The sequence below is a fragment of the Hippichthys cyanospilos genome, chromosome 16 (genome assembly GCF_059441005.1).
Source record: "Hippichthys cyanospilos isolate Australia breed blue-spotted pipefish chromosome 16, RoL_Hcya_1.0, whole genome shotgun sequence".
In the NCBI taxonomy this organism is placed as follows: Eukaryota; Metazoa; Chordata; class Actinopteri; order Syngnathiformes; family Syngnathidae; genus Hippichthys; species Hippichthys cyanospilos.
The window spans coordinates 3,835,191-3,851,653 of record NC_142384.1 but is presented as its reverse complement, the minus strand read 5'-3'; the positions used below and the strand labels follow the sequence as shown (position 1 = coordinate 3,851,653).

General features: G+C 38.2%; 1 protein-coding gene across 3 annotated transcripts in view; it reads right to left on the bottom strand.

The window, feature by feature from the left end:
- Positions 1-4,256: 4,256 nt before the first annotated feature.
- LOC148410204 (voltage-gated potassium channel KCNC1-like) overlaps positions 4,257-16,463 on the bottom strand; it is a 50,251-nt gene continuing 38,044 nt past the window's right edge. Inside the window, exons 4-7 of one of the 3 annotated variants that reach the window (XM_088436925.1) lie at positions 13,184-13,396; positions 6,527-6,537; positions 5,142-5,151; positions 4,257-4,614 (exon numbers count right to left, since the gene is read on the bottom strand). In XM_088436925.1, coding sequence (XP_088293051.1) covers positions 4,463-4,614; positions 5,142-5,151; positions 6,527-6,537; positions 13,184-13,396 — 386 coding nt within the window. In that variant the 3' untranslated portion in view covers positions 4,257-4,462. Of the gene's footprint in view, positions 4,615-5,141; positions 5,152-6,526; positions 6,538-6,712; positions 6,719-13,183; positions 13,397-16,463 lie in introns of all 3 variants that reach the window. The other 2 variants (XM_088436926.1, XM_088436924.1) reach the window with 2 other exon arrangements.

Here is a 16,463-nt window from a genome sequence, read left to right as displayed (position 1 = left end):
GATTTGTTATATTTCTGACGGATGTATTTTTATTGATTATTTAAATCTTTGTCAGCCTCACTTGTGAAGTAAAATTTGGATTGGAGTCTGTCGGTTGGATGTGTTCCGCCAAAACATAGCCAATTACAACAACAACAAAAAAAACTACATGAATCCACATTAAATGAATACATTCAATTGCAGTGTGTCTTATGAGAAATCAGAGAAATTGGCTTTCCATTCGGAAGGATACTTGGGGAAACAATCTGACATAAAATAAACACCAGGACAAAAAGGCGTTGCATTGTGCAAACAATAAATACCGGTACACACTTTTCAGTGCTCCTTCTTCTTCTCATAAAGTTGACATTTGAGCATCTGTGCAGACTGCAGAGGTAGATGCATGTGCACACGTGAACACACAGACACACACAAAAAGACACACGCACATTCACACGTCCATATGCACACTGACTGTGTCAGAACATCAGACCACTAGCTCCCGGATGCCACAGCGGAGTCTTCTTTATCTACTTTGCATATTTTGGATGTTGAATGCTGTCGGGGTTTTTTTCAAGTTCCTCCCACATGCCGTGTTGCGTTCGTCCATTGCTCCTCTACCAGGGACTGTCACTCCAGTAGCCGTTTACGGTGCCTCCTACTGAATTGCCACAGCCAAGACAAGAAATGGATGGCCAGAAGAGAAGGGACGGGGTCGGGGTAGGGTGGGAGTTCATGAGGGTTACAACAGGGAAAGAAAGAGAAGCCAAAAAGGGCGTAAACTAAAAATATTGCCACTGACGACCAAATCACACTGGAGTCAGTGCAACGTTGTATCGCTGTTGGTGGTGATGGGCGATGAGATGAAATTCTCGTATGTGGGCTGAGCTGCAGAGTTACTACGCTTGTCACCTCGAGTATAAAGTGAAGCCAAATTATGAATAACTGCTATTTCAGAGTATCATTAACTTGCTTATAGGGAAATTTGAGTTCAGCTGATTTATCAATGGAAACAACGGAACACTTGTGTGACACTGTTTCGTCAGGGTATTAACAGCATCTTTTTGTTGTGCATTCGCAGCTTTCTTTCTTTTTTGGTGAGTAATTGACAAACAAAACCATGAAAACATATTTTTCCTTACGTTTGCTCATGTAGTTGTCACAAGATGATACATTTATTGCCATTTATTACCGCTGACTTGCAAATCAATCACAAAATTCATTCACTGGTCAACAGTTGAGCTCAGTCTACTACTGAGCATGTGGGGATCTTGGAGTGTTGATGCAGCAACTTTGCACCCCAGGCATCCCAAACTGATTATTTGCAAAATGCAAGGCCTGTGACTCACTAAAATAAAGGTGGCTCCCCTTTGCGTCACCATCTGTTTGATATCAACCCCGCACACCTTCCAATCCTACTATGAAAAAGTGTGTCATCCGACAAATATATAAAACTTTGTGTATTAATAACAAAACAGCAATGACACATTAATGACGCAAATGGAAAACAGTGAGGATCATTTGCTTCACTTTAAATGTGTGACATTAATGTATTAACTCATTCAATTCCCAAGACATACTATATTATTACGTTTTCCTTTTTTAGAGTTCAGACATTCATTTCCAGGTTGTTGTCGCCCCCCCCTCCCCCCAAAAACATAATTTGATAACTTTAGAACACAGTTGATGTGGCCCGCAAAATGCTGATTTGATGACTAAAATACCAAACGTGCAAGTTCTCTTCACCTTTTAAAATTTTTTTGGGAAAAAAAACAACCACCGTTATTTCTTTCCTAATCTTTCTTTTGAACAATTTTTACCAACCTGTGATTTCAAAACTAGACGAACACACTTAAAATGTATTTGAATCACTGACATTCAAGCCCTCTGACAGAAACTATAACTAAAACGTGGCCCACGATAAAAATGAGTTTGACGCGACTGCTTAAGAACATTGACCTTAAGTCAGGGGTGTCCAAACTCGGTCCCCGAGGGCTGGTTTCCTGCATGTTTTCCAGGTTTCTTTTCCTAAGAAAACAGATTCAATTGATTGGGATCGTTATTAGGCATTGCTGAGCTTGTTGATGAGCTGATCATTGGAATCAGGTGTGTCCGGGGAAGAAACCTGAAAAAAATGCAGGATACCGGCTCTCGAGGACCAGGTTTGGACAGCTTGCTTTAACAAATGTATTAATTTGGTACTTAATTAGCTGAGGTTATTGCTTATCAAGCAGATGACTTAGCTTCATTTTTAGATATTCCTTTAGCCAAACACTTATTTGAAAAAATGTAAATAAATACCTGGGATTGAATGTCTGCATATGTAAAAATATGTCTTTGGGATTGAATGAGCTAAACAGCTGTTTGCTTGAGTATGTAAAACCCATACTCGGTAGACAAATAAAGACAACAAGTAATCTGAATTTTTCCTTGAGATTTATTGGAACACCTTCAAGATGTCTAAAGAAGGCCTAAGCGAATCTGGAATTAATGTGACTACTGAGGATGACATAAATAAAAATAGATTACATTATTTCTTCCCAATGTCTCCAAACCAACCACAATAGGTTGCCAGATTCAGGATCCATCCACAATTAATTGTACATTTTTTTTGTTATTACAGTATTTTTCTCCATTTATCCTGCAGCATACCTTGCATGTCTACTGCGCTTTCGTGTGGGACCTGAGTTGGAAGCAGGAGAAAGCTAATATATTTTATTCATTAGCTATTGCGGATATGCAATGCAATTATTCAATCTCTCTTTCCACTACTTGCATGGACTATAGGAGAGCAAGAACTGTGCTGCATGCATCTAAAAGGTTGGCTTTCACTTCGTGTCCTGTGGTAAGTGCAAAAAAGCTACTGTTTCATTTTCTGAAATGCTTTTTACCTAAACATTCTTTTTGTTTTTCAATCTACTCGTCCATGAAGGCTATTTTATTATTTTCCCTTTATTAAGTGAAAACATGCTGGAGTTTTGTGGGTAGTTGTGTTTTTATCTGTATGCATACATTATGGGATTTATTTCACGTCTAACGGCATTCTCAACATTAACAAATACCTCTCAAAAGGTAGCGCATCCCTCATATTGTATACACAAGTTAACAAATCTGCTCATGGGACAATACTATAAAATGAAACTTGGATATAAGTTAGAGTCGTCAAAACTATAGCAATAACAACTTCGATAGCAATATAAAGTACTGTATTTTTCGGACTATGAGCCGCGACTTTTTTCTCATGATTTGAGCCCTGCAGTTTATAGTCCAGTGTATCTTATCTTCAGGTTTTTCTTTACTATTATTATTTTTTGATGAGCCACTAGGAGAGAAGCCACCGGTCAAGCAAACGTGTGTATCTGTTCAAGGTGTTAATTTATGGAACAACTATGAAATAGAACTGAAAAGATGTGAATGACTGGCTATGCTCAAAAAGAGTTTTAAAAATATATTATTTAAGATATAAAAATTATGTCTAAAATGAATAAGATCTTGTACAAATGTGACGTGTAAATCTGATATACAGTATACATGATTGTATTTATATATTTACAATTGTTTATAATAAAAAAAAGTTTGAATAAAAATAAAAAATAAAATATCTATGTGCCATCTTTCTGTGTAAATATTTGATGTTATGACCTGCGGCTTAGAGTCCAGTGCGGCTTTTCCCTGACAAAAATGTTATTTTTGTTAAATTTTTGCTGCTGCGGCTTATATACGGGTGCGACTTGTAGTCCGGAAAATACGGTATATTCAAGTTTGATTTGTGAGTTAATGTAGCTCTGGTGCAAAACTGCTGCTGTTGCTTGGAGCATGGTACCTTTGGATTTGCATTGAAGAAAATCCTAGTGAACCTAAAGTGCTTCTCCACATATTGTACATAACGTATCTTGGAAAACATAACTTTTCTCTGTACTATTGATGCACTATGCCACTGCTCTATTGTGTAGTATGCAATAATTGGGGCAATGGTTTTACCATATAAGGAGCTATATTAGTTAGACTAAATCACCAAATATGGGACATTTTAGTTCTGGTGTAGTCTCGCATTTTGTTGGTTCTCTTCACGCAAGAGTTAGCAAAAAGCATTGCATGTGCAGGTGCAATTGACAAAGAGACAAGAAGTAGCACAATAAACCTAATTGCGCTATTACAAAGCATGAACCTAAACTAACCTTGTCTTTGTCCTTGTCAGTACGGCTGGGTATGTTTAAATATTCAAAAATACACCTGATAATCTAATTACTTATCTCAGTATATTCTGGATGGTTTTGAATTATTTTAGGATATAAACATTTGTTATCTCTATTCGACAAAGAGCTTCAACAACTGTAATTCAATGTTTCTATCTTTATGACTGAGTAGTTGAGATGATGTCCAAAAGGTTCATCTTCCATGCACGCTTTTGTTTTTCACTGCACAAATCTAAATGCACTGTATTTTTTGTGTGTTGTGATATTTCCTTGGTCGCTATACTGTACTACAAGATGGAGGGGATGGGTGAGTGGCATCGCCTGAGACCAGGTGGCTCGAAAGGCTCAAAGGTGGAGTTGGTGATAGGGGTGAGGCGCAGTGGGGCACCCGTCATCCCAGAGATGTTATTTAGGCTGCGGGATTTCTCATAACCTGTGACTACATAACCATGAGATGCACAGGTCAAAAGTAAAAACAGATAAAGATGTTGACCACAATGCACATTCATGTTTTCATGACAAAGTAGTAATGTAAGCAATGTGTGTTATGGGATTGCGATGCAAATTTGAAAGTAAACAGATGTTAAATACATTTATGTATACATGACAGCAGCACACATTAGAAACAGCAAATATATGCCATTTTTTTTAAACGACAAGCATTTGTTAAGTTAAAAACCAAAAACCAGCCCAAACAAAATGAAATAGTTTAGACCAAAGGAGGAAGTTGGAAAAGACAGACAGAGGGACAAACAGATGGACGGACAGACACAGGACAAAACAGAAACATGGGTTACAAAATCGATTGCCACAATATCCCTTGAACACATAGATTTGTGTGGCACAACTGTGTGCAAGGGACAATACAACTGTTGAATACAAATTCACAAATCTAATGTTTTTTTTATAACTCAATAATCCTTATATTTTTTGCACTTTTTGGGGGATGTGTCTCCACTGGAGAACACACTCTTTCCTAAGCATCTAAGTGGTGAATGTTGTTGGTTCACTTTACTTAAGAACTATTACTGTGGCGAGCAACATATACATGGATGTCATCTGGAACTGAGCTCATTTATTCATTAGAAACACAAATTCAGCTACGGGAAAACTGGAAATGTTAATAATTATGACAGCGTGGCCTTGTGGATGAGTAGATAACATGTCTGCTTCACAGTCCTCCAGGTTTGGGGATCGAATCTTGACATTTGTGAGTGGAGGTTGAGCCTTTAATCTATGAACTTGTGTGGATTTTCTCCCCAAAACAAGCATGTTTGGTCGACGCCTTTAAGTTGCTCAGAACGAATGTGCACTTTCTTGGGGATTTGTCTACACCTGCCATGAGACTGTTATGCAAGCATTCAATTCAGTGTTGTTTATACCGTTCCAAATCCCAGGTCTAAGGCCACTTTATAGTCCAGTGTTTACCATGCCAATCGAACAATCATCTGGTCAAGGCTGCTGCTCACTCATGTCGATAATGAGGATAGGCAAAACACAAATATGCATGTGTATGTAATGTTGCACAGTATACATTGTATATGTTGCTGATCAATGTTAAAATATAAGACCCATAGTTAGAGGAAATTAACATCGCAAAGAGAAATGCTCAAGAACAACTAGTGTGTAACTCGGTGTCCGGGTGGAATGGTCTGAAGTCAGGAATGGTCTGAAATTACATTGTAGTTACAAACTACACAACACCATACACTAAACAGAGAACAATATTGCAAAGGATTGGCTGATGACCTTAATGTGTCCTTCACAGACTTGAAAGAGACATTTTCACACCCACAGCTGCCCATCTATAAAACCAGTGACCTTAGTAGTCGGACCACAGACTTCCTCTCCCGCCCCGACGATTCACAAACAGAACATGAGACGGCTCTTCAAGTAACAGTAGATCAAGGAGACTTAGGGTCCGGATTGACAGTCTCTCTCCTGCCTGAAAATCTTCACACAGATCTTCAGCAGATCATTGAAGCTGTGAGAGGTCCATTCTGCAACAAACACTCCACCATCTTGTCATTCTTCAAAAAACCCGCAATATCGGAAATGAACATTTACACGCCCATCACTCTGACTTCTGTGGTCATGAAATCCATTGAACCGGCATCACTGGTCCCCTCCTGGACTAGTATGTGTACTGAGCAAACAGGTGCGTTGATGATGCAGTCAAGGGGCGGAACGTCTTCCTGAAACAACTCAAAAGTGTAGGAACCAACTATACCAGCATAGTGTTTGTGGACTTCAGCTCTCCTTTTCATCGTGAGTAGCTCTAAAGCCATCCGACAGGCAGCAGGTGAGGCTGGGCGAGACAACATCGTCAACATGCACCATCAGGGCCCCACAGTAACACATCCTCTCTCTGCTACTCTTCTCCCTTGACAGGATGGATTGCAACTCAATGCATCTAGCTGTCAAACTTCAAGAAGTAAGCAGATGACACCACAGTTATTGGCCTCATTAAGGACAGTGATGACAGAGCATATCGACAGGAAGTGGAACGAATGCTGCTCTGATGCAGGCAACGCAACTTGGAGCTCAATGAGCCAAGACTGTAAAGATGATTGTGGCGAGTACTTCAGGAGACATCCCTCACCACAGCTGCCATTCACATTGTCCAACTGCCTTGTGTCAACCATCAAGGCCTCCAATTTCCTGGGAATTGCCGTTTATCATAACCTAAAGATGAACATCTGCTCCCTCCTAGAAAAGTCCCAATAGGTGATATATTCATCCATTTGCTTTCGTGTTGCCACAAAAATCACACAGAATCTGAATGTAACAATACGACTGGACTTTGTACCCACCAATGTTGTTCGGCAGTCCTAAGGACTTGCACAAAGCAAGAACAAAAACATGGATGGACAAAATTCTCTTGGAGCCTCCACAACCAGATTTTGACTTCTTCTAGAGCCTTCCTTCAGGTAGTTACTATCAAACTTTGCACACAAAAACTAGCAGATATTCCAAAAGTATTGGCTGAAGAGCTTACTCAAAACCTATAGTTTTTCTATGATTCATCTCGATACACATTGACCACAACTTACAGACTTCATATATATTTTATAGTTTATACACTATTTATAATAGCAACTGTACAGTGAAAATTAGTGTTAGCCTACCTTGTTATTATTGCTAGTTGCGACAGGGATCTCGCTGATAAGGTTTAGAAATGCTGGCAAATCCACTGTGGAAAGCGGCAGTCTGTCTTTTACGAAGGACATACTCCGCAACTGGTCTCCAATTGTACGATTAACCCAAAGGGGGCTGTTGTGGTTGCTCGACATCACTGGACCACTCAGTAACATTCAAGAGTCAGTTCAAACCAATCTGTTTGTCAATGATCATCAATAATGTTATTAGGAGTGCTGAGAATGGGGATGGATAAGAAATTATAGAGACAGCATGGCAGTCACAGAGGACATACAACTAAAAGCAAGCATGTGATCAATGCAGCATCCTATTTCCTCGTTTAACCCCCAGACACTTACTGATTAGCTTTCTCATCACATGTACTCTATGCCTGCTGCCTGTTGATGATGCTGAGGAGGAGAATGTAGAGGCAGTGTTGGCAGAGTGAAACAAGGTTTCTTAAAAGTATTACATCTGCAAAGTGTGCAGGGCTGCCTTTACCTGTTCATGGGCCCCATCATTCGTCCACGAACAGAATGAATAAATGATTCATAAGTAATGGGGGAAACAGTTATTTTTAGACAAATCATATAAAATTCTCTCAAATGTGATGATTTATTTTTTTTAACGGTTGACCTTTTTTTACTCAGAAGACTCTTTTTAACTAGGAGTTATATATGCGTATCTAGGCTCGAAACAAGCAGGTTCACATTGCTCTTTGCAACTTAAATTTGTGCTTCATCTAAATCGTTAAATCACTAAATTGTGAATCAATTGTCAATGGTCTCATGCGGTTTTAAAACAAGCTATAAGTTCACAAACATAAAAAAAACTCATAAAATTAAAGAAAAGAGGTTATATGATTAAAAAAATACATAGTCAGTTCTCTTTATTAAAAATATTTTTAAAATGTGCTAGTTTATTATTATCATCGTTTTTTGTTCAGAGAATCGTTAGTCACCGGAATCAAATCAGAAAACAGGAATCATCCATATTCAATTGATTATGTCCAATCGTAATAATGACTGATAATATCCTTTTTTTGGAAAAAATATTAAATTGACCAAAATTGTCATGACATGTTTCTTACTCTTGCTTGTCCCTTTTAATAAAATGGTACAGGACCCTTTTAAAAGTGCATACGATATGGAGATCTTCATTTACAATTGTGGATCTACGCATGGGTAAACTATTGTGTTGGGTTGGCACGCTGTCACTTTGTTGATCACTGGGACCCCTGATGGATCTTACTTGCATTACACCCACACTATAGTACAGTGGTACCTCGGTACTCGACCATAATCCGTTCTGAGGTGGTGGTCGAGCACCGATTTGTTCGAACACCGAAACCAATTTTCCCATAAGAAATAATGGAAAGTATGTGTGCACAAGTAAATGTGCACAAGCAGTACATGATAAAGATAAAGATAAAGATAAAGATAAAGATAAAGATAAAGATAAAGATAAAGATAAAGATAAAGATAAAGATAAATAAAGCATTATAAACCATTTTGTATAATTTACTTACGTTTTGGAGAGTGGTTGATGGCATACAGGAATGGATGTGGAGAGGACGGGAGGGAGTTACTCCTTCCATGATGACGCTAGCTAACTGCGACGCGAGGTCGGACACTCGTACACCACGTTCATATTTTGCTATAATTTCCTTCTTCGGTTCAATAGTGGTCCTCATTGTTTTCCTCTTTGCCTTCCCCTTATCACTGTCTTTCTTTGGACCCATTATTAAGGGCTAGAGCAACACGAAAAAGTTTAAATCCGGGAAGAAATACTCGAACAAACGTCTTACTCCGCTGGCGGTCTGAGTTGAACTGGCGCTTACCCGCTGGCCGAGAAGGGCCGAGGAGCGCGTTCGGGTCGGGTCGGGTCGGGTCGGGTCGGGTCGGGTCGGCTCGGCTCGGCTAGTCGAGAACCGAAAATCTGTTTGAGGTCCGATGCATTACCTACTTGAATTTTTTGGTCGAGCACCGATTTGGTCGAGTATAGAGGCAGTCGAGTACCGAGGTACCACTGTATTAATACTTGTGTTATATGTTTGTTGTATTATTTCTATTATAAGTTTAAAATATGCAGTGAAATTTTAGAAACATGTGATAGTGAAAATCTGAGTGAAAGTGTAATGATTGTGAGCTGATGTTTATAATTGGATGGATGGATGGATGGATGGATGGATGGATGGATGGATGGATAGATAGATAGATAGATAGATAGATAGATAGATAGATAGATAGATAGATAGATAGATAGATAGATAGATAGATAGATAGATAGATAGATAGATAGATAGATAGATAGAATCCAAACGACTGACAGGGGGAAACAGACTGGCTAGAATTATTATTTTTAAAAAGATCTTAGGAACATAATTTCATAAATACAGCTTATCAAATGCATTTCTTTTCCTCTGGTAATAGAAACTACAGCTCTGGAAGTGTGACTTTTAACTTGATCATTGAGCAAAAGCATTCTCTCATTCGTTCAAAGTGACATGCACAACACGGCAGGTGAAAATAAGGCTGTCTGCCAACAATGAAAAGTATCCTTTTTGCCAATATGATATCAAGTTGGAATCCTTTCTTCATCTTTCGGGATCACTCTCATGCGAATTGACGCGAAGAATTGAAGAAGTGATTCGCAATGAACTGACGGGTGTGCTTCCGTAAAGTTTATAAAGTTTGCCGCTTCATTACAAGTGCCAATTTAGTGATGCAATGGCTTTATCAGTCACCTGGTTCAATACAAGCGGCTGTTTCGGTGATGTAATTTTTCTCAAAGCAAGACGTGTGCCAATAAGGCATGTTTCGCTCAATGAGCTCGACACATGCACCGAAGTTTCGGTGTTGCCACCCTAGCTCAACTGACTTCATGTAAGAGCAAAACTGGATGGATGGGAAGTCAATCAAAGAGTACAAATAATCTGGATAAGAATAAGATAATAAAAATATGAAGGACAACATTTATACATGAAGGACAGCATGAAATCTACGTGAAATCACAAATGACAGCTGCATGTGATGATAAATGATCAGTACAGCAATCCACCTCTTTGCTAGCAGGGATAGCTTTTTATAGTTACTAATTAGCTACTCATCCCTCTTCTACTTTGATTGTTTCTTTTAGGCGGTGCAATGGTCATCTTTCTTCTGTATACAGGTTTGCGACCAAATGAGTCTTGATTAATGTTGCACTTAAAAAATGTCCTTCAACATGCCAACTACACATCGCTGAATAACCCAAGTAATCAGAAAGCAGTGATTGAGTGCAGCAAAGCAACATCAATTGGTAGTAAATGTAATGTTGTTTATATTTTGGGATAAATCAAAGTGGTTCCTAGTAAAAATCCAGGCAATGTCCCTAATGCAAGTTTGGACAGCAGTTCTCTGTAAATAGGGAGTGCTCTCTAGGACTGTGATGTAAAAACTGTTCTGGGCTCAGTTCCAGAGGAGACAGAGAAGAAAAGATCAACCAATCATCCGCCATCTCTCACTGGCCAGGAACGAGAATGTGCCAACCAGTGTAACGCGGCCATTTTCACTCTGGCAGTCATCAATATGTTTAGTTCATTTATTCTTGCAACAATAATAATCTCATGAAGATCTCTATAATGCTGCAAAAATGTAAAATTCTTCACAATAAATCTCTATACTGCTGCACAATCTGCAACGAAAACAATCAAATAAGAATATTCTCTTTATGTGGGTTTTTTTTTCATGTTTTTACAAAACTATCCAAATACTTGGGTATATTTTTGGTATGCCTATCTGTTGGTACCAGAGTGAGAAGTGCCGGGGTTTGAGTTGAAAGAGGAAAATGTGCAGGATGGGGGTGGGGGGGGGACAGCTGAAAAAGGAAAGACACATGAACCAACACAGAAAACAAGAGGAATAAAAACAAGCTGAAAAACAAACATATACAGTTGATAAAGGTCCTGACTAACAAGCAACATACTTTGTACAAACATGAGACTTTTCACAACAGGAGTACGGAAACGCACAACAACATGCAAACGTGAACACTGAAATTACAAACCCCCAAACTCTGACGAACCCATTACCTTGAGACAGCATTCAGTAATGTACGATTAGTATCGCAAATTATGGTGATGTCAAACTGATGTGAAAACTCAAGGCCCAGGGGCCTGATCTGATCCACCGCAAGGTTTTATGTGGCCGTCAAAGGCAAATAATGTGCATCGACTTCATGTTTCTTGATAAAGTACAAACATTAATAGACTTAAACAGCAGTCTTTAATAACAAATCATGTATTTTGAAACAACTCTTTTACCCCTTTCAAAATATATGTTAACATGGTTAAATTAACTTTTTTTTATGAATTCGAGTATGTTGTGAATATTTCTAATAAATTATGTGTTCAAAATCATGATGGCCTTTAAGGGAAACAATGCGTTCTGTGACAGTTTGACACTGCTATTCTAAACAGTCCTTTATGGTGAAGCTATAAAAATGTGCCTACTGTGTGTTTGTGTGTATTATGTGTGTATTTGGGGGTAAGAAGTAGATAATCGGATGCATGAAATGGAGAGCTTCTATGTTTGTTTTGGGTCAAATACATATTCAAATTGTATTCAATTTAGATCCGCTAAGCTTATGAATTCATCTGTTTTTCCAGAGATGCTCCTAAAAAGAAAATATGTAAATCAATCCTTAAAAAACATATTTAAGTAATCAAAGAATGCAGTTGAGAATTTCAGTACAAAAAGTACATTTGGAAATATGACATCACATAATGAACTGTGAAAAAGATGACGATGAAAATGTAGTTGTTAAAAATAGACAACTGGTCATGAATGGCCGCCTTCAAATGTTGTACAAGTGTAGTTTGGCCAGATACAACCAAAATTGTAATTATTTTTTAGAATAGTTTTCAAATATTTCGTAATGTTTTCACAGCACTATAATGCAGAGTAGCTGTAAGAATTTTTATATTTCATTTGTTTTGGTTAAAAATGTCACCTTTTAATATTGTTTAGCTAGTTCAGAGCAGTGCATAGATTTCTTTGGAGAAATATACTTTTTAACTTTTTTTTTCAATGTGTACTTGTAACTTTATCAAATCAATTCTCTGAGATCAGTGGCCTGTCCATTCTAGTGCAAACCAAATCAAACACAGAACAAACTGAGAAAGAAGTGTCCAGAATTTCATAAAATAACGGGAAGAATGATGCGCCTGTATGTCACAAGAATACTGTCATTTGCATCCAATAGGTCATTGTTGATAAATAAATAAATAAATAACTGTCAAAAAAAGATTTCCGTACCTGTTTATATATATATATATATATATATATATATATATATATATATATATATATATATATATATATATATATATATATATATATATATATATATATATATATATATATATATATATATATATATATATATATACATACACACATAGATATATAAAAAGACTTTGGATGAATTGATGGTTTGGAATTGCTTGTTAAAATGAACGAGAGTAGTGAGTACTGATTCAGCCATGAGTCCAGGCATAAAATTGTTCACACACATTACACAAATGTAAACAACATGCATCTATTTTATATACTTTTCTGCTGCAGAAACATTTTGTAGAATTATAGATCAGTATATGTGACATCGAGACCTCAAGCAGACATACAAAAGTACTGGTATTCTGTATTCTTACATACCTATAACTATAAGATCTTAGCCGTATAAAAATCCGACATCAGTATAAAACTCATTTTCCCCTTCCGCAAATGTGCCGTCTATGAAAATAGAGCCTTGTGTGTCAAGAAATAGCACTCTGATTCATAATGTTCTCTCAACCTCCTGCTTTTCCATATCCCACTTGCTTCTCCTACCTTTTCGAACGCTGCCATCTGCCGTTCGCTGAAATTCCCCAGCACTGAGTAGGAAGCAGGCCCGATCATGCGGGTAGCGTTCACGGCTGGTGGCGGAACCATGGCCCCCGATGGCTGGGCTGCGCTCATCCCCCAAAACCTGGTCAATGGTGGGACAGTCTTCATTCGCCAGTGCCGCTGCATTGGCTGCTGCATCACCGTTTTGCTTGGAATCTGGGAGCAGGGGAAATAGTTGAGAAAGAGTGAAAAGGAAGTCTGAGAGCACAACCACACAAAGGAAGTACAGTATATGTAAAAATGATACAATAATAGCGATGGTAACGTAGTGTGACGTGAGATGGTGTTCAAACAGAAAAACAGAAGAACAGAACAAAAATGGGTGGAAAAACAGGGTGCCTAAAACAAAAAGTGTATTCAAGGTGACAGAGAGCAAAGGAAAGGGGTCTAGTCACATGATAAGCACTGTAATTTGAACATTCACACAGCACCACAAGTACCACAAGTACTTGATTACGTATGGATTGATTTGATTTCATAAGTGTTTGTGGATGTCAATGCAGTTGTCTTATTATAACCGAGCACACATGAAAGACATTAATTACATGAGTATCAACTTGGAGACTTGATGTGTAACTTTTTTGGTGGCGAATACTATAATTAGGTCAAGTGGTTACGGGACTGTTGCAGAGTTTTCATGTTTTGTTTCATTTTTTTTCAATCTTCAACATCAATCATATTAGAATTGAAAAAAAAATATTGTTCTGAAGCTATCATCAAAGATGGTTAAAAATCACCTGTATTTCTCTGAGTACAAGCCGACCTCGCTTATAAGTCAACCACTCCTTTTTTACTTCAAAAACAGGAATATAAGTCTACCCCTGACTTAAGTGGTTACATAGATCATTGCTGTCCAATTATAACACGTCTTATTAAAATGACAAAATTACGCTTCTTTTAGACACATTTCTTCATCTCTTTATCAAATTACATACCGTTGCTGTTATTGGGAAGGGCAAAACAAGTGAGAGGCAATGCATGCGTGCATGTAGACGCAAATGCTGAAACTATGTTGCAATAATAAAATGATTTGGAGTTTCAATGCTTTCTTTTTTTGACACAGCTGAATCTTAAATTGTAGAAAAGCGCTAAAAGTCAATATCATGATTTGACACGCCAAATAACTTCTCCCATTTAACACCCAGACACCCTCTTCTATCTCCTCGTCATTTGTTCAAACATCCTCGTTACTCTTTCACACGTAAGTCATCTTCAGACCCGTCCAGTTTGTTTGAAATGGAGGTTTCCAGATATTATTTGCTTTATCTTCTTACTTGGGATGTTCTTTACCCAGGTAACGACTGCTGTGAGATGAGAGCGTGGAAGGTTGCCCTTCGCTGTTTCTCCCCCTACCTGCCGACATCCATCCCGGCTTGTTCAAGCACATATATAAGGGCTGAAGGAGACAAGTACAGCCGTTTTTCATTTTTTTCAATTTTCATTTCAATTTTCACTTTTCGTTTTCATAATCTGTCAAATTATGACAGATTATCCACCAGCCTCGTTGCTGACAACAAAGAGACAATTAGGCGGTGCTTGGTGAAAGTGCAAACACGCTAAAACCGATGTGTACTATATTAAATTAAAGGTGTACAGTATATAATCATTTTAAGCCTAGTGAAGGACATGTGAATTATTTCACATTCAAAATAATGTTATTCAAACACATATGAGTGGAAAAAATTGGTCTGTTTTGAGTTATGCGGTTATAAGTCGATCCCCCAAATATGGACATTCAAAATGAGGGGAAAAAAAAAACTCGACTTGTACTTGGAGAATTACGGTAATTGTAAACTGATTTGAACTTGGGAATTCTAACCATGAGGCAATTTGTAAGACTTGAATGAAAATCTCTGGTATTTAATAAATAATGTTTTGAAGACTGGAGCCTATGGAGAAAACTATCATCAAAATCATACCTTGGAAATCCCTCCATGCCATCAATTACACTCCAGATTTGATCTTTTCGAACAGGATATCGTGTACCAGTATCCCAGCTATCTTAGTCATTAGTCTCTTAATCTCGGTGTCGTGCGTTTGAATCCCACGTTGGGCGTGTTCTGTTGAAGCATGTAACTGGATACAACAGACCTTGATGTTCGTTGAGTACCAGACTGGTACTTAATACAAACATGAGCTTGACTATTCATACTATCTTCAAACCTCAGCTCTGCCATTTCACTATGTACTGTACCTCCAGACAATTATGTTGTCAGTATCTTGTAAATTCCTCCATGCCATCTGTCACAATCCAGGTTGGATCTTTCCTTACAGGAAACCATGGATCGATCAGTAGCGCGCCTAACTCAGTCAGTAAAGCATGAGACTATTAATATCAGGGTCATGGGTTGGAACTCCACATTGGGCATATTCTATTCAGACTAACTAGTTACAAAAAACCTTGATGTTGTTGTGATCAGTGTCAGCCATTACTTAAAAGAAACATGGAGTTTACCTTTTGCACCACCTTCATATCTCAGCTCTGCCATTTCATTCTGTACCTCCAAACAATTATCGTCTATGTTCTTTGCTGCCATCTAACAAATTCCTGGTTGTGGTTAGGGTTAGATCTTTTCTTACAGTTGGATCTTTTATTACAGGAAAACAGGTGGTAGCACCCCGGCTAGCTCGGTTAATAGAGCATGAGACTCTTAATCGCAGGGTCGTGTGTTTAACCACCACTTTTGTCGTTTCCTTTTTAGGCAAAGTTATAAGGTAAAAGAGACCATTATGCTTGAGCAGTGTCAGATGGCATTTCAAACACAAGAGAAAGTTTTACCATACGCGCTGATTCTATTCCTGATTTCAACCATTTCACTATGTACTGCCACAGAATTATCTACATGCTCTGTCACTACCTTGGAAATCTGTCCATCCCACTAATTACACTAATTAATTTATGAGGCTCTTAATCTCATGGTCGTGGATTCAAGCCCCACTTCGGGCGTGTTCCTTTTAGGTAATGTTATTGGGCAAAAGAGACAACTATGCTTGAGCAGTGTCAACTGAGACTTTAAACACAAACAAAAGCTATACCATACCTGCTCATTCTATACCTGATTTCTACAATTTAACAATGTACCGTCACAAAATTAGCTACCGTCTCTGTCACTACCTTGGCAATCCTTCCATCCCACCAATTACACTGTGGGTTTGATCTTTTCTTACAGGAATTTCCGCACCAGCCACCTGGCTAGTGGCTAGTTTGAGCTCCATTTTGGGC